Source organism: Lynx rufus, unplaced genomic scaffold (genome assembly GCF_022079265.1).
Source record: "Lynx rufus isolate CCGP_SWC_20201006 ecotype Redwood Valley unplaced genomic scaffold, mLynRuf1.p SCAF_8, whole genome shotgun sequence".
Lineage (NCBI taxonomy): Eukaryota > Metazoa > Chordata > Mammalia > Carnivora > Felidae > Lynx > Lynx rufus.
This window is the reverse complement of record NW_025814896.1, coordinates 25,730,594-25,751,792: the sequence shown is the minus strand read 5'-3', so window position 1 is coordinate 25,751,792 and position 21,199 is coordinate 25,730,594. Positions and strand designations below refer to the sequence as shown.

Sequence of the window (21,199 nt, the reverse complement as noted above, 5' to 3'; positions counted from 1 at the left end):
TCCACAGGAGGGGATGCTACCATACTATTGGCTCCCTGAGCACTCTGATCAGAGGACAGGGTGGTGTGCAAAGATAATGAAGGGAAATAGGGTCAGGGTGTTTGAAAGAAAAAGATTATGGAGTGGGGTGGGGGCTTCCTGGGCAGAAGAGCAGGGTGCCGGGCACCACCTCTCTTACCTTCTGGCTTTGATTCCAAGGTGGTTCCTTCTGACCCCAGTATTAGTTATACTACCATCATCATAAAAACAGCCAATACTCATGAACACTTGTGGCTCATTCAATCTTCCCAACAACGCTGTGATACAACTACTATAATTACCCCTTATTTTTACAGATGGAAAACTGAGGCTCAGAGAGGGTAAGTCATTTGCCCAAGATCACACAGCAAGTGGTAGCAGCAGACCTCCAGCTCGGGTCTATCTGGCCCTGAGGCCCATGATATTTCTCCTCCACTCTCAGTCTTGATGGCCCAGACCTGCTCGGTTGGGCAGGCTCAGATTCCCCGTTTTCCCAAGGCTCCCGAGGCCATTCATTCATTCAGCAACCATTTATTTATTAGACACCCACAGGTGTTTGGGACACAATGCCAGGTGCTTGGGACACAATGGGGAGCAGGTAGACCCAACACTCCTCCCAGAGCTCACAGCCCAGTCTGGGAGACAGATGTTGAACCATTATAGCAAGTGTCTCGGAGAGCTCATGTTGCCCTAGCCGAGAGACACATGCCATCCAGATGCCATGCTTGTCTTTGGCAGCAAGAAACCCACATGCTGAGCCGAGCAAGGGCTTGGATCTCCAGGTCAGCATCTTCCCTCCCTCCAAGCAGGAGGCAGAAGTTTGCCTGGGGGCTTGGAGACTGAGCCAGGGTGCAGGCTAGAGGGCTCAGGACCAGCTTCCAGGGGCTGATGCTCTGCCCATGGAGGGCACAGAGCAGCCAAGGAGCAGCCAAGTCCCTCTGCCAGGAGGCACCCATGGGCCTCTTCCTCCCTCTCTCTGCCCTTCTCTCCCTGGGTTCAAGCAGCCACCTATCCCTTCTCAGTCCCCTTCATATCAATCAAGCAAATTTCCTGCCCACTTTGCGTCCTACCTGAATAACCATTGCCCTCCTTTCTCCAAACTTCCTGTCCTGGGCACACAGCAGCCCCCAAGGCAGCATTTCTCCAAGCATAGTCCAGGGCCTCTGACTGCAGGAAGGAAAAAAATTACAGAGAAAGGGAAATGTAAGCAGAGTTTAAAGGATGAATAAGAGTTCAGCAGGCAGATAAGGAAGGGGAAACACACTATCGGAAGCAGGAAGCGTTAGAACAAAGGCATAGAAGCAGGAGAGGATGGGGTTATATTCTGGGAACTTCGAGCAGTTTGGAATGACTGGAACTTTATAGAGCAAGAGGGGAATAAGCAGGAGGTGAAGCTGGCCAAGGTTGGATTGTAGAGGGTTTTAAGTGCCAGACTCTATGAAGGCAGGTACTATTTCATTAGGCCCATTTGCCAGATGAGAAAACTGAGGCAGAGAGGCTAAACTGATTATCTAAGGCCACACAACTAGCACCTAGTGGCAGAGGCAGGACACAGACCCAAAAGTCGGGCTCCAGAGCCCACACTCTTAACCACTTCACTAAACAGCCTCTTCTGGACTTTATGCCCCAAGTCACCAGGCATGGTGGGCCTGTCCTTGACCTCTCTGCCCAACTAACAGGGCCTTCTGTGCTCACCCCAGGTTCCTTCACCTATCACGCGCTGCTCACCGATCCCCAGAAAGATGGCTGGCCCATTAACCTTCACCCTCTTCTGTGGTTTGCTGGCAGTGACTTTGGCTGAAACCACCCTCCGCCCCCCTGCGGTTCTTAGCCTCGGCCGTGAAGTCATCAAAGAGAGTAAGTCTCTGCTGCCCAAGCCTCACCGCCATAAGGCAAGAGGGCAGGTGGAGTGGCCCTCCGAATGAGGGAGGGAGTCCCCCATCACTGGGGGTGTGCAAGGCACAGCTGCGATCCCAGGTCCAGGGTGAGACTCGAGAGGATGAGTTATAAAGATTAGGAGTGTCTATGACTTCAAGAGTCCACGATTCCAAGATCCTCCCTTAAATTCCATGATTCCACTGGGCCCCTTCCTTCTTTACGTCCCTCCAGAGCCTCCATGGACAAGGCTCCACATTTTTCCAGCTGGCAGAGGAGGAATATTTACGGGGCCCACCTCCATCGTCACGGAGCAGACAAAAAGACGGCTTTGTTGCCGAGAGGCAGTAACACACAGGGACTCTGGGACACAGTGGGGGACACACACCTGGGTCATCCTGCCTGCGGGCTGAGGGAGCTGGGGTATTTATACCGCGATTCCCATCAGTCATGGGCTGAGGGCTGCTTCTGGAGCTGCCTCTGGAGCAGCTGGAACTTCTGACCTGCTCTTCATACAAGCCAAATGGGCTCTGGCTGCGGGGGGAAAGTCCAGCAGGGACCAGAACCCAGGACTCCCGGCTTCTCCTATCTCAGCTCGGCACCTGAGGCTCTTTGGACAACAGGCCCATATGATGTGGGTGCCAGAGAATTGTTAGCAAGTGTGTGTTGGCAGCAAAACCAGCCCCAACACGGTCTTGTGGGTTCCCTGCCTCTTGGCTCCAGAGCTTGCTGCCGGCTGGCGGGAGGGATGCATGTCCATACGCCTGTATCCTGGCCAGTGTTCCCGCAGAGGCTGGCAATGCTCGGAGCGTGAATGGTCCCACCTATGCCCCTACCTTCGTCTTTATGTGAAAACGGCTCATCTAGACCATCATCCTCAAAGCCACGTCTCCACAGCAGACGGTCATCCATCCCCTTGCCCTTACGTCCGGGTCCAGGTAGCCCTGAGCGATGCCCCCTCCCAGCCTGAAGCCACTGCCATGCCGTCCGTCTTGCCCCTCCTGCTGGACCCTGATCTCTAGGATCTGCCTCCAGGGCTGACACAGGAGCTGAAAGATCACGACGCTGTCAACATCCTCCAGCAGCTGCCACTGCTCAGTACCATACGGGAGAAGCCAGCCGGGGGCATCCCCATACTCGGCAACCTGGTGAACTCCATCCTGAACCATATCATCTGGTGAGTGGAGCGGGACAGACCTAGGCGCTAGCTCGTTCCCCACACCTCCTTCAGAAGCTCCCAGAGGAGTTAACGATGACCATAAGAGAGTGACACAGGTACCCTAACAGGGTGACCCCAGAGGAAGGTCCCTTGGGGTAGGAGAGTGAAGGGATAGAGTGACACTTCTCAGTGGAGGGAACAGGTGAGCCAATGACTCCGTGCTCACCAGAAGACAAGAAGAAAATGGCATTCCAGGCAGTGGGACCAGCCTGGGCAAAGGCACAGACGGGTGAGAGTCCGTCAGAAGAGCTGGCACTCAAGCCCCCAAAGTGAGGACGGAGGTCAGCGGGGCCACGTCACAAAGAGTCTTCCAAGTCAGCCCAAGGAACTGGGATTAGTCTCCAACATGGGGGAATCATGGGAGCATTTTGAGCAGTGGTGACAGGGAGGGAGGGGGCCAGGCCATGCTGGCGAGGAGTCAGGGGACAGGATTTAGGTCCAGCTGCTGGGCAGAAACCCCTGGCTGGCCACCAGGGGAGACAGGAAAGATGCAGTGGGCAGGTTTGGGGATGATACTCAGCTAAGCATAAGGTATGAATCTCATGTGTCCTATGTCCCACCTAGGCTGAAAGTCACCTCAGCCAACATCCTCCAACTGCTGGTGCAACCTTCAGATGAAGGCCAAGGGCTGGCGGTCAAGATCCCCCTGGACATGGTGGCTGGACTCAACACGTGAGTGTCTCCTCAGTCAGACACAGCAGGCCTGACAGGTTCATTTACACATCGCCCCTTTTCTCCAGGCAGGTATCTGGTAAAGAGAGTCCCAAGCAGAGGGAAGAGCAAGTGCAAAGATCCTGAGGCACCTGCTTTGTCCAAATAATGGCAAAGAGAGTGGAGAGAAGGGGGGAGAATGGTGGGAGGTGAGGGCCTTGTGGTGCTTTGTGGGCCAAGGTGAAGACTTGGCTTTTACTGAGTGAAATGGGAACCATGGAGGGTTCTGAGCAGAGGAGGGACAAGACATGATTTAACTTTTAAAGAATCCCTCTGGCTGTGTGTTTGGAGGCAGGGAGGGCGTCCAGAAGCTACTGTTACATTCAGGAGGAGCCAGCGATGGCTTGGACCAGGGTTTGGAGGCAGGAAGGTGGTGAGCAGTGATCAGACTCTGAATATGTTTCAGAGGTAGGTAGAAGCAACAGGATTTTCTGATGGACAGAATGTCAGAGAGAGAGAGAGAGAGAGAGAGAGAGAGAGAGAGAGAGAGAGATTGAGAGAGGTCAAGACTGTCCCCAGGGATTTTGGCAGGACGGAGTGGTCAGCAACCAAGACAGGAACAATCATGAGAGGAGCAGGTTTGGGGAAGGAGCTGGAGTTCAATTTTGTACATGTTAAATTTGCAGCACCTGTCAGACATCTGGGTACGGAGTTGGGTATCAGTTTGGGAGCTGTTGATATATGCAGAGGATTTAAACCAGGAGAGGGATCCAAACCCTGAGCCTGGGACATGGTGGGGTGGAAACTGGGGGAGATGCAGAGAATCAGCAGAGGCGCTTGAGCTGGGAGGTGAGAGAGACAGACGGCATGTTTGCCCGGACCTGGGGCTGAGACAGCACGGACACCTCCACTCCCAGGCCCCTGGTTAAGACCATCGTGGAGATGCACATGCAGACAGAGGTCCAAGCCATCATCACAGTGAACGCCAGTGAGAGGGGCCACACCCACCTCGTCCTCGAGGACTGCTCCAATAGCCATGGGAGCCTGCGCATCAGCCTGCTGCAAAAGTGAGTGTGGCCACCTGCCTCTGGGTTCCCACCATGCCTGGGAGGGGACCAGGTTGTGGCCTTGCCCCATTTTACAGATGGAGAACACTGAAGCCCAGAGAAAGAAAGGGACTTATATCCCTCCTGACTCTTGGCTGAAGCTCCTTCCAGGGAATCTGTGATGCCAAGTTCAAGTTCAAGACATCAAGAGCAGAATCAAGGATGGTGGGATTTCAGGCATCATGCCAGGAAGTGGGGCAAACATTTGAAGGCGGAGAGGAGCCACATTCCTAGGGCGCCTCAAACCACCTCAGGCAGCCTTGAGTGGAGCATTGGGTAAAAACACACTTTGGAGTCAGGCAAATGCATCGTCTTCATTTACTGTCTGTGCAATGCTGGCAAGGTGCATCCCTATGCCTCCGCTTCCAGGCCACAGTGACAGGACGAGATCGGGCTGCAGCCATAAGCATTCCCCACAGTGCATGGCAAACAGCCGGTGCTCAAAAACGTGCTTTCCTCCACTTCTTATCAGGAGAATGGGGACAAATGCCAATGCCATCATCCCAGTCTCCAGCAAACATTTCTAAAGACAACCCCCAGCCCCTAGTTCGTGAGAAGTCTCTGCCACCGTCTACATCTGGCTGGGGGTCTACTCCACACTCCGTGCTGTGTGACCATGAGCAAGTGTCTTCTTCCCCTGGGCTCTGTGTTCCCTTCTATAAAACAGCGTCATCTCTGGCCCTTCCTAATCTCTCTCCCCTTCTCCTCTCCGCAAGGCTCTCCTTTCTGGTCAACTCCTTAGCCAACAAGGTCATGAGCCTCCTGGTGCCAGCCCTGCCCAAACTGGTGAAAACCCAGGTAAGAGGAATCACAGCCTCTCTGGCCTGCAAAGATTGCTCCCTCTGTGGGTCTGGGGTGGAACTGCAAGCTGGTGCTAAGGGCCCCGTGTCTCCTTGAGTTAGGAAAACTCTGGGCCTGACCATTCTTTCAGTGGCTCATTGGGGCAAAGGTAACAGAACTGCCAGAAGTCACCCAGGAGGCCTTGAACAGCGATGTGCTGATAAATTATTAACAACCGACTCTCGAGAGGTTGAGGGGAAAGGAAGCCTGATTTGAAGCACTTGCTGATTTCTCTGGTATAAACACTTCCTCTGAGGCCAATTTCAAGCTACTAATGTGATGTCACTGAGCAGAGTTGGGAAGAATGGCACAGGAGCACACTATTGTATGGTATTCCTGCCACACGGATACAAGAGACGTAAATAACCTCAAGAGCAATAGATAAGAGTAAAATATAACAAAGTAATCAGGAAGTGATGAGTTTTGAATTCTCATGAGCTTTGCTTTTATTTATTTTATTTAGTTATTTATTTAGAATTTAATTTTTAATAATGTCTGGGTTTAGCACATGGCTCAGAAATTCCTGAAAACTTAACACTTGGCCCTTGCAAAGTGGTCCAGGCTGGTTCTAGCATACATGAGTCTCCTATCAACCTGATCAACCTGTGGTCTTCAGGGGTCTGTCCCCCACCAGGCCCTGCTGGATCTATTTTTCTGAGGCAATAAACATACGTTAATCTCAGTGTATATGTCCCTTATAGGGCACATATACAGTGAATTATAACTGTAAGTTGGATTCATTCACTTTGACCATTGATTTCCACTGTAAATTTCAAGATGGGTTCACCACAGTGGGCCTCCTGGAGATCAAAACACCTTGTCAGATAACTGATGTTCTTTATAATAAAACTTTTTTGAATTGAAAAGGTGATATAATAACTACAATGACTTGAGAGGAAAGTGCCCATAATCCTTCTACCTTAACTTGGCACCTATTCTCTCTTTTGTGTATATATTGCCTTCCAATCTCCATCCATATGCATTCATAGTTCTATGTGGCTCTTCTCAGCATCAATATAATTTAATAGTCCTTAAACTATACGCATGTTCTATGCCACTATATAACATTCATAATTATTGTAATAGCTGCATCATACTTAATACTTTACTAAACCATGCAGAGAGACTTCTAAAAAGAATCTGAAAATGAAGAATTTTGTAAAATTTGTCTCTTCTTACATGAGATATTTTTTTCTTTTAAGATTTTATTTCTGCTTAGAGGTAGGAGTTTCTTAAAGTAGGACCCAGCTAGAAATTTTTTCCCAGTCTCCAACAAAATCATATTTTAACTGGCATCATACTTCCCCAGCTAAAAATGTATTTTCCACTAGAAAATATGGCATAAAAATGTTCTTTGCATAATATCTCTTTTTAAGGGTGAAAGTTAAGTATAATGAATGATTCGAGAAAATTGGCATTTTGTTAATCACTATCGTTTCCCCACTGTGACTCAGTGGATTTGATTCAATGGTCATGTGAAAATTTTGCCTGAAACGAAGAGAAAAGGCACAGCATGCTTAAATCTGACAGGAGCCCATCTAGAAAATGCTGAAGCCCTTTCCAGTGTAAATATGTGGGCCCCAGCCCCAGCTGCACATCAGAACAACCTGGGATAGCTTTTTTTTTTTTTTTTTTTAATTTTTTTTTTCAACGTTTATTTATTTTTGGGACAGAGAGAGACAGAGCATGAACGGGGGAGGGGCAGAGAGAGAGGGAGACACAGAATCGGAAACAGGCTCCAGGCTCTGAGCCATCAGCCCAGAGCCTGACGCGGGGCTCGAACTCCCGGACCGCAAGATCGTGACCTGGCTGAAGTCGGACGCTTAACCGACTGCGCCACCCAGGCGCCCCTGGGATAGCTTTTTAAAATACTGATAGATACTCCAATGTCATGGGTGTGGGTGGCGCCCTAGTATCCTAGAGGGTTCTAGCTGGTATCCCAGACGATTCTAATGGGTAGTTAGGGTTGAGAGCCACTGGTGGAAATGAAAGAAAGAGAGTTGTGAGAGATGATTGCCAGCGACACCCTTCCCATGAGGAACAGGCTGGTCCCTGGCAGGTGAGTGGGTCTCCGAGCCCAAGCCCCTCATCCTCCCTGGGTTCTGGGTTGGCAAAGCAGCTAGGGGTAGGGAATGGGTTTTTCACAGAAAAAGTTAACTGTTCATAAAAAACTTTCATAGGAAAAGTTTCTCAAAGTGCACTGTCCTCTCTCAAGAGTGCCAATGGGTGGTTAAGCAGAAGATTCTTCCACCAGGGATATTGCATCTAAGACAAAGTGACAAAATCTCAGTGCACTGCCCTAGAAAATGTGCTGCCTAGAGCAGAGAACAAGGCTCTGGAGTCCCATGAGCAAGTGAGTGAAAGGTTTAACCTCCTCCTTAAGCAAAATAGGTGAGGCCAGGATTAGGTTAGACCAGAGCTTCTTACCTTCAGCGTTACTGACAGTTGAGTCATGTAATTCTTTGTTGTGGGAGCTGTCCCACACTCTGTGGGGGTGTTTAGTGGCATCCCTGGCCTCTATCCACTAGACGTCGATAAGCCTTCCCCCCCCAGTTGTGACAACTAAAAATGTCTCCAGAAATTTCCAAATATCTCCTAGGCAACAAAATCAGCCCCCTGCTGAGAACTGCTAGCAGTTTTAGGGGAAGAAGAGCTCACTGGGCAAAGGGACGTGTTGGAGCTAGAAACCCACAAAAGGCACAGAGACTGTTCATGAGTCTGGCTGGGTCTGCCTTGCCCGCCCCCGTTCTAGAGTCTGAAATGCAGAAGGAACTCAGTAAACAGTGGTTGAATAAGTAAGTGAATGAAGAAATGAATTCTCCATTTCCCTCTTATGGAAAACATGGGCTTCTGTGAACAGGACAAAGAGTCTGATGGGGAGGGCAGCTGGCTGGCCAGGCACACCATGGACATAGGGGAAGGGACAAACCACTGCAAAAGATCCCAGGCAACACCAGGGGCTGGGGAGGGCTCCGGACGGCACGGATGGCTGGCGGAGTGGACACAACACCAAGTCCTCGACCCCATAGGCAAAAACCTCTATGGCCATGGACACATGGGCTCAGGCTGGGTGGGCCAGACACGGATCACTATGGGGTTAGGGTCCGGCCCCTCAGTAATGGAGCCTCTGCATTTGTGCTGTTGCAGCTGTGTCCTGTGATCAAGGAGGCCTTTGAGGACATGCACGTGGACCTCCTGAGCCTGGTGAGGGGTAGGTGAGCTCTCTCCCACCTTTTTCCTTTGCTGCCGAGCTGGCCTCCACGCTCTGGCTCTGCTCTGCCCAGAAGAGGCCTCCCAAGTCACATCTGCACAGCAACTTGGCCCAGCAGCAAGTGAATGAGCATCCATGGATCCCTCCCAAAGATAAGCAGACAGGAATTCACCACAGTTGTGACTTCACAAGGACCTACCATGTGCAAGTTTATGTGAGCCAGATTTCCAAGTTCAAATCCCAGGTCTGCCACTGACTTGTTCTATCACTTTGGGAAAGCCACTCCACTTCCTTATCCTCACTTTCCTCATCTGTAAAATGGGGCTCATACATCCCTACCTCACAAGATTGTTAGTGAGGATTACAAGTTTACAGGAAAGTCCCAGGCACACGGCAGGTGCTCTGCCTGGCACAGAGAAGAGTTTGCAAATGTGAGCTGAATGGATGAATGAGTGAATGAATGAATGAACAGATGCTATAGCAATTACTGTGGGCTTATTGAGGAGAGAAAACAAGGGAAAAGACAAAATGTGTGCTCAGGAAGGAGGTCGTTTCTCCCTTCCCAAGAGTAGCAGAGATGGGAGGACCCAGGCTTCTGTCCCTACGTCACAACTGTACTGTCCTCAGAGGTCTCAGAGTGGGGATTAGCGGGAAGAAGAAAATTCTACCATCCACTGTTTCAGAAGCTCACTCAAAGGGTGACCAGGGAGGAGGGGGGAGAGAAGAATGGAATTAGTACACATTGAACTTCCACAAAGCACCTACTGGGCTGGGTGTTTTATATACACTGCCTCAGTGACTCCTCAGACAATTCCATGAAGTGGTCATCATTACCCCACTTCACAGATAAGAAAACTGAGGCTCAGAGAAATTAAGTCATTTGTCCAAGTTCACAGAGGAAATTAGGGATGAGGAAGGTTTGAACTCAATTCTGCAAGTTCCAAGTCTGGAGTCCTTCATATATGGGCCAACTTAAATAGGTACCAATCCTGTACAACCTACGAAGCACGTATTACTGTTATACCTACCCCCATTTTAAGAGGAGAAAATTGAGGTTCAGAGGTAGGAACAGACTAGCCAAGGCTACTGAGGCTCAAAGGGAAGTCTGTCTGGCTCCTCTGTTCCTCAGGAGCAGGGCAGGAGGTCTCTCCAGGGGAGCAGGGGATCCAAGAATTCACTGCCCGAGCCTGTCCCTGAACCTCTCTGCAGCCCCGCCCATTCCCGGGCCCAACAGCCAGGGCAGATGAGACACCACTGCCACCTGGCGGCCAAGTGGGGAATCCTGAGGCAAACACAAGCAATCCTTTGCATAGATGGGCGTGCACCAGATACTCTGTGGGGGGGGGGGGGGGGGAATGCATGCAGATCACCATCCCCTGGAGGAGGTGGAGAGTTATAAACAATAGTTCAGTCTTGTTCCAAACCAGGACTCTGGCACAGGACCAACTGGGTTCAAATCCTTTCACAGTATGACCTTGAGCAAGTCCTTTTGCTCTTCTGAGCCTCAGTTTTCCCATCTGTAAAATGGGGGTAATAATAGGCCCTACTTGCTAAGGTTACTGCAAAGACCAAATGAGTGTAAGTGTAAAGGTTTAGCACAGCCTGCGGTGCTTGACATACGCTCAGTAAATGTCATTCCCATCATCATTATCAACACTGCTATTCCTGCTCCTCCCTACAAACAGAAAGCCCAACTGGGTGAATGCAGCCCCCAAAGCGCCCTGTCCAATACTGCCCTCCTCCCTCACAGAACTTTCTTCTTGTCCCAAGCAGCGCCCATTTCCCTCGGCTCTAACCACCTGGAGTTTGACCCTCTGTCTCCTGCCATCAAGGGTAATGTTATCCAGCTGAAGCTGGGGGTGAGTGTCATGGGGCGTCAAAAGTACAGCAGGGACATCACTGCCCTTCTCTCACCGCCAAAGATCAGACACCATGGGTCTGTTTCAGGGGAGAAGATACTGCTCAGGGTTAGGACACGCAGGCTGATTTAGAAAAATCTCCACGGGCCGAATGTGTCCCACGCACACCATCTTGATGGAGGAACGCCAGCAGGTGGAATCCAAGGGCTACACGCAGAACGTCAGCCCCAGTGATCTGTCCTCCAACCCCGGTTTCCCCACTCAGAGGCCAGAGTACGCACCGGTGCTCTTGGCCTTCCTCTCAGGCAAGCCCTGGCAAACCCCAAATATCTGACAACTTTGAAACGAGAGCCCAGGACCAAGACCCATCACTGGGGATCACACAGACCTAAGTTTCTCTCCCAGCTCCACAACTCCCTGGCTGTGTGACTTTGGGCAAGTTTTGTCACCTCACTGAGGCTCAGTTTCCCCATCAGTAAAATGTAGACAATAAAGTCACCAAGAAGATGAAGTGGCAGGCAGAGGGGGCCAGTAACTGTCAGCTGTCTGTAAAATGTGAGGCCATGCACTCACACTGGGGCTGGAGTCCCTGAAGGACCTGGCCAACCTGGAAAGCCTGAATCCCAGGCCAGTTTTCATGGATCTTTTGGGAAGCTGTCACAATCAAACATTTTTATCGATTTTGTTGCAGTTTTGAATTTTCCCTTCACCCAAAGGGTTTCTGAGATATCTGAGAACTTAAAACCTAAATGCTAAATAAGGTATCTAGGTTTAAAAACAGAGATTAACTGAGGGGTGCTAGAGGAGTAGAGGTTGCTGGCCACCTGAGATAACTCATCACCTCGGACAAGATACCGAATTCCAGGCTAAGCTTCCGGTCAGCAAATGCAAAAAGGGAAACAGGATGAATGGTGTCATTTTCTTCTAGGTTGCTATTGGCTAAGACTTTGGAGTTAAGGTTCCCAGCCAACTCTCTGCTTTGTGTCTCTTTAGGCCAAGTTGGTGAACTCTCAAGGAAATGTGACCAAGTGGTTCAAAGAGTCTGCAGTTTCCCTAACGGTGCCCGCCCTGGACAACACCCCTTTCAGCCTCACTGTGAGGCAGGATGTGGTGAATGCTGCTGTAGCTGCCTTGCTCCCTCAAGAAGAACTCGTAGTGCTGTTGGACTATGTGGTAAGTCTTGGCATGAGAGGATGGGGCCCCCACTGCTACATCATGGGAATTTCCTGAATCAAGGGGCCTCAAGGACTGCCCTAAGCCTCTGAGCAGTAATCCCCTGTCAGGCTCAGTTTAAATCCCTCCAGTAATGAAGAGCTCACCCCCTCCTCAAACAGACCCTGACTCTGACATATGGCTCTAAAGCTGCAACTTTCCTTGTAACATCCAGCGCCAGACCCACTTCTGTCCTCTGGAACCTGATACAGCTGCTTCCTCTACCAAATAAGAGTCCTGTCAAGCCAAAGGGCATCTTAGATATTGAGTGGTCCTGGGACAGCAATCGTGCCCCTGCTGTCCACTATGGAGCCCACGGCAGACATCACTAATCAATCAGGGTCCTCCTTACAATTGAGCCTAGATGCCGACACGGCCCCGGAATCCTTATATTAACCCAGCGTAGCAGACAATCACCACCCATCAGCTGGAGTGTGTCACCTCCTCTCGAATGACCAATGGGGAAACTGAGGCCCAAAGCTATGGGAAGGTGGCAGGAGTTCAGGTCAGCTGCCAGGCAACCGATAACCAAGGTCTTGGAGATTAGAACTCAAGAGTGAGGGACCATAACGATGAGAAAAGAGGAATGGTCACTGACAACCACATTCATGACAATAGTAAGAATTGGGTCACTTCTCTATGTCCTCAGGGAGCAGGGAGCTGCCTAAGACCCAGAACTACCAACTCACAGTAAAACGCCAGGCCAGTGAGAACCCCATGCCCCACAGCAGCTGACATAGGGGCTGTTTTCCACCAGTGACAGTCATGGGGACCATCAGACCCACCAGCTTTTCTGGGGTTCTGGGGATCTGGGCAATGGGGCTGCTGGAGGTGTGCCTCCCTTTCCCCTCCAGCTGACCCACTCTGCCTTCCCCTCGTCCTCAGCTTCCTGAGCTGGCTCGCCAGTTGAAGTCAAGCATCAAGGTGATCAGTACCAAGGTTGGTCCATTCGCTGTCTGCAGTTTGATGGGTGCTCGCTGTGATCCGTGCACTGTCCTCTGAGGAGTAAAATACATGTAGGACTGTTCTGTTTCCTTCTAGCCCTAGTGTCTGCAGCAGACCAGGTCCCTGTCCTCACAGAGTTTCATTCTAACAAGGCAGTGTGACCTGCATCAACATTACACAGATAATATTTCAGTTACAAGTGTGGTGACAAGGGATAGATTCTAGGGGTTATGAGGGCATTACTGGGACACCTGATATAATCCAGGAAATTAGAGAGGGCTTCTCTGAAGAGAAGGGTATTCCAAACAGGGAGAAGCAAGACCAAGGGCTGTGAGATGGGGAGAACAAGAATTCGTTCCAGGCTCTGAGAGAAGGACAGTGGCTGATGTACAGAAAGGAAGTAGGGAGGCCAGGAAGGTGGACAGGAGCCAGGTCACAGGGGCTACGTGGGGCCTGTGAGCCATGGGGAGGCACTTGGGAAGGCCTTATGCAGATCTCATATCTTTCCAGGCTGCGGATCAGCTGGGGCCCACACAGATGGTGAAGATCCTAACTCAAGAGACCCCAGATCTCCTTCTGGACCAGGGTACTGCCAAGGTGGCCCAATTGATCGTCCTGGAAGTATTCGCCACCAATGAAGCCCACCGCCCCTTCTTCACCCTGGGCATTGTGAGTCCAATTGTCTATGGCACGAGCAGCAACCTGGGGGACCTTCCTACTCACTGGTCTTATTCACCCCCTCTTGCTTTGCTGTTTCCAGCACTCTTGGCAGGGATGGGGGAGGGGGAGTTCTGAATCAAGAACCAGGAGCTTTGGTCCAACTCTGGTCCTATGACTTTATTAGTTAGGATCTTTAGGTAGAAACTTAATTCACATGCACAGAAGGAATTGTATTAGTTCATATAACTGAAAAGTCCAGACGATCTAGCTTCAGAAATAGCTGGATCCAGGTGCTCAAACAATGGCATCTTCATTCTTCTCTTCTCACCTGGAAGCTGTGTTTCCCTATGTGCTGCCTTCATCCTCAGACAGATTATCTTCTCATGGAAGTGCCCAAAGCTGTATCAAGATATTAGGTTGGCAACATCAGCTGAACCAGCCTCTTTTCCTCCGGGTAGTTGCAGCAAAAGTCCCAAAGCTAACTCTCATTGGATGAGCTTGGGTCATGTGCCCATTCTTGAACCAATCAGTGTGGCTAGAAAAATACACCTGAGTCGGGAGTTTGGCTGTATCCAAACCACAGAGACTGAGGGGGAAAAGGGTAATTCCTCTTCTGAAGTATGAGCAGAACTAAATCAGCTCCAAGTAAGTTCTTGATTGATTTTCTCAGTAACCCCAGCAGGTCACATCTCAGAGTTTCCATTTAGCAGGGGGACTCTGTGGGTAAAGGTATAGAGGTGGGGGGTCCCCAAAGGATAATCCCAATAGTATGGTATCTTAGGGTTGGGCCCTAGAAACAGAGCCTAAGAGAAGGATTCTTACAAAAGTAATTTATCGGGGAGAGCTGCCAGAGAGCCCCATAGAGGAGATCTGAGTGGGGCCCCAACCACATCCACGACAGAGGGCAAAGGGCAAAGGGAAAAGACAAGGCAGGATTCGTGTTTGGGCACTGGAACCATGCTTAACCAAGGAGTCTGGAAGTATCCGCCTGTTGGTAGACTAAAGTTGACACTCCCCTTACAGCACGGTTGCTGCGTACAGTTGTGCAGGTTGTCCACCCACACTGTCAGGGGGTACTGTTCACAAAGAATACAGGATGCACAGTGCCCTGGCTTCCTATATTAAAGGATATTCTGACCCCGCAACCAGCAGGAGGAAGGGACTGCCCATGCCAGCCTCACTCTTTATTGACTTGGCCCCTCCTTGGCCAATGGCAGACACTTTTCAAAAGGCCACCAAGCCCAGGCCTGCAGGACAAGTCTGGTCTCTGGGTGCATCCGACCTGGAGCTGGAGCCTGGCTCTGCCCTCAGGCTCACCCAGCCCACAGGTCAAGTTGATGTATATCTTTGACGCCCATATTGGAGACCTTGCTAGCTACTGACCTTCCAATAATAACAATGGTTAACATTTACTGGAGGCTTACTGGTCTTCTTTGTCCCTCAGTTTCCTCACCTTTACAATGGGGTAATAATAGGAGCCACTTCACGGGGTTGTGAGGATCAAAGGAGATAATCAGATAAAGTTACTAAAACACTGCCTGACACACAATGAGGGCTCTGTGCATATCGGCAGCTGTCATCATCATCATCATTGCCCACAACAACCCCATGTTGTAATCTGGTCAGCAGACGGTGGGTACAAATACTGTCTCATTTAATAGAAGAGGAAAGCGAGGCCCAGAGAGGCCAAACCCTTTCCCAAAGTCAGAGCCAGTAGCTGAGATCTAGACAGTGTCGACCTGACCCCAGATCCTCCTTCTATAACCTCACAGCCCATGCTTGACGCAACTCCTGAAAGAAATGGGGCCTGGGCTTCTCTCGTTGCAGGAAGCCAGCTCAGAAGCTCAGTTTTACACCAGAGATGACCGACTTATGCTCAGCTTTAACGAAATCAGGTAAACATGTAAATCACCGTCTCACCCTGTGACCAGTGGGATGTTTCGAATCTCTGGGGTGTGAGCATGGATGGAATAAAGGCTACTCCTAGATGGGCAGAAAGGCGACCTTGCCTGGACTATCCCGCTTTGGGGACCAAATGTCAGAGGAAGGGAAAGAAAGGAAAGTGGCCTTGCAGCAGCCATGGGAACAGCCTGCCTGGCACCATCCCCTCAGCTCATTCTAAACACCTCCAGGACAGCGGCTTTGACAGTCAAGCCCAGATGCTGACCCCAAGCCCAGAAGCACAGGGCTCCAACTGCCTCTTGTACTTCTCCCCACACCCCATAGCCCTCCTGTTGCCCCAAAGGGAGTTCAGGGGTTGCAAACTAGAGCCTGCTGGAACAAGTCAAGCTCTACATAGTAGGTGCTCCATAAATAGTTGTTGAATGAGTGAATGAATGAATGAATGAATGAGTGAATGAATGAGCCTCTGAGGGGCCATTCTCACTGGCATCTTCTGTTGCAGTTCTGATCGAATCCACTTGATGAACTCAGGCATTGGCCTGTTCAACGTGAGTATTAATAGATTGTCCCTGGGGCACAGGGGACAGCCCGGGATGGTCCATTTCAAAGACAGACATTGACCAGGATTTGCTTCGAACAAGGTCCCCATAGGCAGCCCCATGGTGGGCTGGCCAGCCTCCACGTTATCAGCCACAAAGTCCAACCTCCTGGCTCTGGTGTTTACTGAGCACCTGCTGCATGCCAGACACAGCTGAGAACGTGCTAAATGCTCACAGATACATATTTACTTTTCTTCTGTAACATTTTGGTCCTAAATGAGAAAACAAATCCCTTCTTTTTGCAGTCTCATTTTGCTCATGTAGACTCATCTCAGTGACCCTGGACAGCCCCTTCCCTGAGGTCCTCTGTTTCCCCAGCTGAGACAGAGTGGATCAGGGATCTCAAACTGGCTGCTTCCTGTCTCCTGCCATGGTTTCGTTTTGTTTTGTTTTTTGGTCCTCATGTTTTGTTTTGTTTTTTAATTTTTTTTTTTTTTTTTTTGGCTAATTTTTAAGTGGGGATGTTCTCACATGAAAATCAGAACTTCTGGCTTCACCAGAGAAGTCAAAAGTTGGGAAACAGGGTGAAATTCCCTCAGGGCAAATTCAGCTAGAACAGAGCAGCGGAGCCCCTGCGGGCAGGGAGTGCATCCCTCTAATATTCCCCAATCCCCCAGATGGGTTGGTACTGCCCCCAGTATGTCTGGTCCCCTGGATCCCTCACAGCTCTCACTGGCAGAGGCCTGGGATTCCAGTATGTCTCCTGGCTGCCCTGATCCTGGGGCTGGGCCATACCCATTCTAGGAATAGCTGGGGGGGGGGGGGAGGGAGGGGGGCGGGGGGGGGGGGACTCTGGATCCTCAGCCAAGGTAACAATGCCCCTCTCTCTCACAGCCTGAACTTCTGAAAAACGTCACCACTGAGATCCTCAACTCCGTCCTACTGCCAAACCAGAATGGTGCGTCCCTTTGCCGTCCATCCCCCCCAACTCCCTAGGGCTTTGAGGGTGGATGCTTCACTCCGCCTGCCTGCATCTCACTTTCTGTCAAATTCCACCTCCTCCAGGAAGCCTTCCTGGTCACCCAACTAGAAATGACCTCTCCCATCTCCAACTTTCCAGCCCAGTTCCTTTACTAGTGCCAGTACATAGGCATGCAAAGACAAACCAGGCAATGCCCCCGCCTCACAGGGCTGATGGCAGAGAGACAGAGGTGTAAACAGACAACTAGGACACGCTCAAGGTGCCTCAGGTAGACCTGGGTTCAAGTCCCGATTCCCTTTCTTGTTGGCTACCTGGCCTTGAGCAAGCTGCCTTATCATCCTAACTCAGTTTCTCCATCTGTAAAATGGGAAAATAAAAGTACCTTGCTCAGGCACATAAAGGAGACGCTGATTTTAAGGGGCTGAAGGAGGTGCCTGGCACAGGTGGGTCTCAACGTCTCTTAACTATTCCTGATGTTTGCGTTGTTATTTGTGTTACTAGAGGTGGAAGTCAAGAGAAAAGGAGGAATTACTCTACTTAAGCCCCAAGTTGGGGAGGGAGAGGTGAATTACTAACCTATGCCAACAACATCTTTTTCATTATTTTATTAGAGCAGGAAATCTCAAGTTGGTACAGGCACCTCCCTTGTGAGTGACAGGGAGGTCGTTCTTTATGACAGAAGAGTGCCCTTTGGAGCTACCAGCTACTGTGCTGGAAGCATGGGGAGGGGAGATGAGGCTGGGTGCATGCTGGGGCCAGAGAACAGGCAAGGAGCATGAGGCACAGTCCGAATTGGGTGTGCCAGGTCCCGAGTTCCCCGCCCACGGCTGCTCTATCCCACCCCAGTCTCTGACCACATTCGTTATTTCAGGCAAACTAAGACCCGGGATCTCGATACCGATGGTGAAGGCCTTGGGATTCGAGGAAGCTTCGAGCTTTCTTACCAAGGTGAGTGGGATTAAACATCCTGCCCCAGGGAGGGCACAGTTGCTGGGGGGAGCCCTGAGCTGGGAGGTAGGGCCCCGCACTCCAGTGCTAACCCCACTGGTCACTCATGGGGGGCCTTGGACAAGTCCCTTCTTTTCTCGTGGCCTCACTTCTTCATCTATAAGTGTAAGAGTGCGACTGTCCTAGCCTGGGGTGCATTTGTCTCCGGCTCTTTCTGTTCTACCTGTTATTCATTCATTCACTCATTCATTCATTCACTCATTCATTCATTTGTTCATTCATTCAGTAAGGCTTGGCACACCGTAAATGCTTAATAGATGCTCGCTGAGCAATGTCCCCTTGACACCTACTAGGGAGTGAGGCTATCACAGCATCACTCCCACCCCCAAATATTATCATTAACAATATTTAATAGCCCATAATCACTCTGTGCCATTCAACAGCATCTTGTTCAGTCTTCACACTCACCCTATGTCGTATATCCCCATTTTGCAGACAGAGAAACTGAGACTCGTGAATGACAAATCCATTTCCAAGGACACACACAATAGGTGGCAAAGTTGGGATCTGCACTCTGCACCTGCCCTCATAACACCTGCTTTGGTCCCCAACTTCTGCAGGAGCCAATGACAGTGAGGTGGGCTCCTCTCAGTCAGCCAGCCAGTCAGCAGACATTTATTAAGCACTTACTGTGTACCAGGCACTGATCACAACAGTGAACAAAACAGACAGAAACCCCTGCCTTCTTGGAGTTTCTAGTCCACTCTAGGTGGGGGAGACATTGAAAGCAGATTTTTTTTTTAGTTTATTTACTTATTTTGAGAGAGACAGAGACAGCATGAGTTGGGGAGGGGCAGAGAGAGAGAGAGACAGAGAGACCAAGAATCTCAAGCAGGCTCCGCACTGATGCGGAGCCTGATGCAGGGCCCGAACCCACAAAACCGTGAGATCATGACCTGAACTGAAACCAAGAATAGGATGCTTAACCAACTGAGCTACCCAGGTGCCCTGAAAGCAGAATTATTAAGAATTAAGAAAATCCAGGGAGGTTGGGTGGCTCAGTCGGTTGAATGTCCAACTCTTGATTTCAGCTGAGGTCATGATCACACAGTTCATGAGAGATCAAGCCCCGCATCAGTCTCTGTTAAGCAGCACGGAGCCTGCTTGGGATTCTCTCTCTCTTGGTCTCTCTCTCCCTCTTTCAAAATAAATAAGATTTAAAAAAAAAAAAGAAAAAGAGGGGCACCTGGGTGGCTCAGTCAGTTAAGTGTCTGACTTTGACTCAGGTCATGATCTCCCGGTCTGTGAGTTCGAGCCCCGCGTCAGGCTCTGTGCTGACAATTCAGAGCCTGGAGCCTGTTTCAGATTCTGTGTCTCCCTCTCTCCGCCCCTCCCCTGCTCGTGCTCTGTCTCTCTGTCTCTCTCTCTCTCAAAAATAAATAAAACATTAAAATTTTTTAAATAAATAAATAAAAAGAAAATTAAAAAAAGAAAAGAAAATCCACAGGTGATTGCCCACCCTTCCATGGCCAAGGTGTCCAACCTAAGGCCAGAAGGCCAAACTCCTATTAGTCCTGATTTTCCTAAAGTTGTGGATTGGTATCAGTGAATTCCTGAATTATTAAGTTCTGGAGAAATTCACAAAGGAAAGAAGTCTCAGAAATGCCTCTCCACATGCCACGAGATCACATTGGTGGCAGGGTAGGAGGCTTTGTTAACTAGCTTCCAAGGCAAGTTGTGGATGACTTACTACCTACCAGCTGCCCACCCCCAAAATCTGTGTCTACCCTTCAGCTGGCTGCGATGGACAAAAACAAGGACAGCACTGTGGATAGTACAGAGAGAGGCTGAAAGTCTAGACTCAGAAACCAGAGGACCCTTTCAATCCCGGCTCTGCCTCTCTCTAGCCATGGACCTCAGGCAGGTCCTTCAGCCTGAGCCCAGCTTTCTCATCCATAAAACCCAGCAGACGTATGAATACACAGGTCTTACTCTAACGGACTACATTGCAATGATCCAGTTAAAATATAAGCAGTTTATCTAAAATACATACTACACTCAACTCATGTTGGATGGTTTATTTCACATATCTCTTCTTAGGAGGCATTTAGTTACTTTCCTCTATTTTTTTTTTAAATCAACTTGCACTGCATGGTCCATCATTTGTACTTTGGGTTGGAAAGGTATCGTTTCATTCTTTGGGTCTGTTTCCAAGTTTCCTGTTTTGCTCTATTCATTTGTTTTGAGATAGCAGTCCATCGATTTCCTTTTTATAGATCTGTATATGTTTTAAAAGCTAGCCGGAGGAATGAATAAGTGGATAGATATGAGATAAAGCAAGTATGGTTTAGAAAAAGCTAATGACAGAAACTAGGTGCTAAGTATACAAGTGTTCACTGGAAAATTCTTTCCACTTTGCTCTGTTTAATAATTATCATAATAAAATATTGGGGGAAATCTAATAGGTTAAGTTCCTTCCATCACATTTAGTTTAAAAAAAAAAAAAGAGCATTGTTAAAAAGTTAGCTTGCCTGGACCCAGTGAATACACCTAAGTATCTGCATTTTATGAAACTTCTTGGGGAGTTTTGGTGATCACCTGGGCTCGGGGACGACAGTCCTACACAATCCCATACTTTGCATGCAGACACTTTACCTGTGCTCCAGACCCCTGCACGGCATCACTGTTCACAGACAGACCCTACTCCTCTGACCCTTCCAAGAATTCTGTGTGAGTTCAGGGTCATGATTCCCAAAGCCAGCGGTCACCTTGTGGAACACACACCGGCATAAACCACAACAAGGTAGGGGGTAAAACGCTGAATTGGTTTTTCTCCTCCAACTCAAGGATTCTCTTGTGATCACCCCGGCCTCCCAGTAGAGCCCCGGACCACCCTCTTGTCTCCCGTGAAGACTTGGATGATGGCCATCCAGGGCAGGCTGGGTCCCAGTAGGAGTATGGAAGCCAGCTCTGTAGACTGTCTCTCTCTGCAATAAATAAATATTTGTCTGTGACTCCTACAGCGTGGAGTGTATCTTTGTCCCAACTCAGGAGTCATTTGCAGGTTTGGGAACTGAACATCCAAGCCACATCAGAGTCATGTTTAGGCACATCTCAGCCAATCTGGCCTATGCCCGAGCTATGCCTGGGCCATGCGTGGACTATATAAAGATAACATCCAAGATCATGGCTGCTTCCCTGGGTTTCAGGAATAAGGCAGTCATTTGTGCCC

At 49.8% G+C, this 21,199-nt stretch overlaps 1 protein-coding gene across 1 annotated transcript; it reads left to right on the top strand.

Moving 5' to 3' along the window:
- Nucleotides 1–1,637: 1,637 nt before the first annotated feature.
- On the top strand, nt 1,638–20,847 carry BPIFB1 (BPI fold containing family B member 1). The gene is made up of 15 exons (XM_047069711.1): nt 1,638–1,875; nt 2,929–3,070; nt 3,677–3,784; nt 4,681–4,830; nt 5,586–5,667; nt 8,857–8,920; nt 10,694–10,779; nt 11,773–11,952; nt 12,877–12,930; nt 13,447–13,605; nt 15,424–15,491; nt 16,001–16,046; nt 16,932–16,995; nt 17,891–17,967; nt 20,815–20,847. Exons 1-15 carry the CDS (start codon nt 1,761–1,763, stop codon nt 20,845–20,847), a joined length of 1,428 nt encoding a protein of 475 aa, XP_046925667.1. The 5' UTR covers nt 1,638–1,760.
- Nucleotides 20,848–21,199: the final 352 nt, after the last annotated feature.

Bases quoted from the DNA above. Each gene is read 5' to 3' on its own strand.
- BPIFB1 (XM_047069711.1), top strand. From the start codon at position 1,761: ATGGCTGGCCCATTAACCTTCACCCTCTTCTGTGGTTTGCTGGCAGTG. The intron at 11,953-12,876 runs GTAAGTCTTGGC...CCTCGTCCTCAG, and splicing joins TAGTGCTGTTGGACTATGTG to CTTCCTGAGCTGGCTCGCCA. The intron at 15,492-16,000 runs GTAAACATGTAA...CTTCTGTTGCAG, and splicing joins CTCAGCTTTAACGAAATCAG to TTCTGATCGAATCCACTTGA.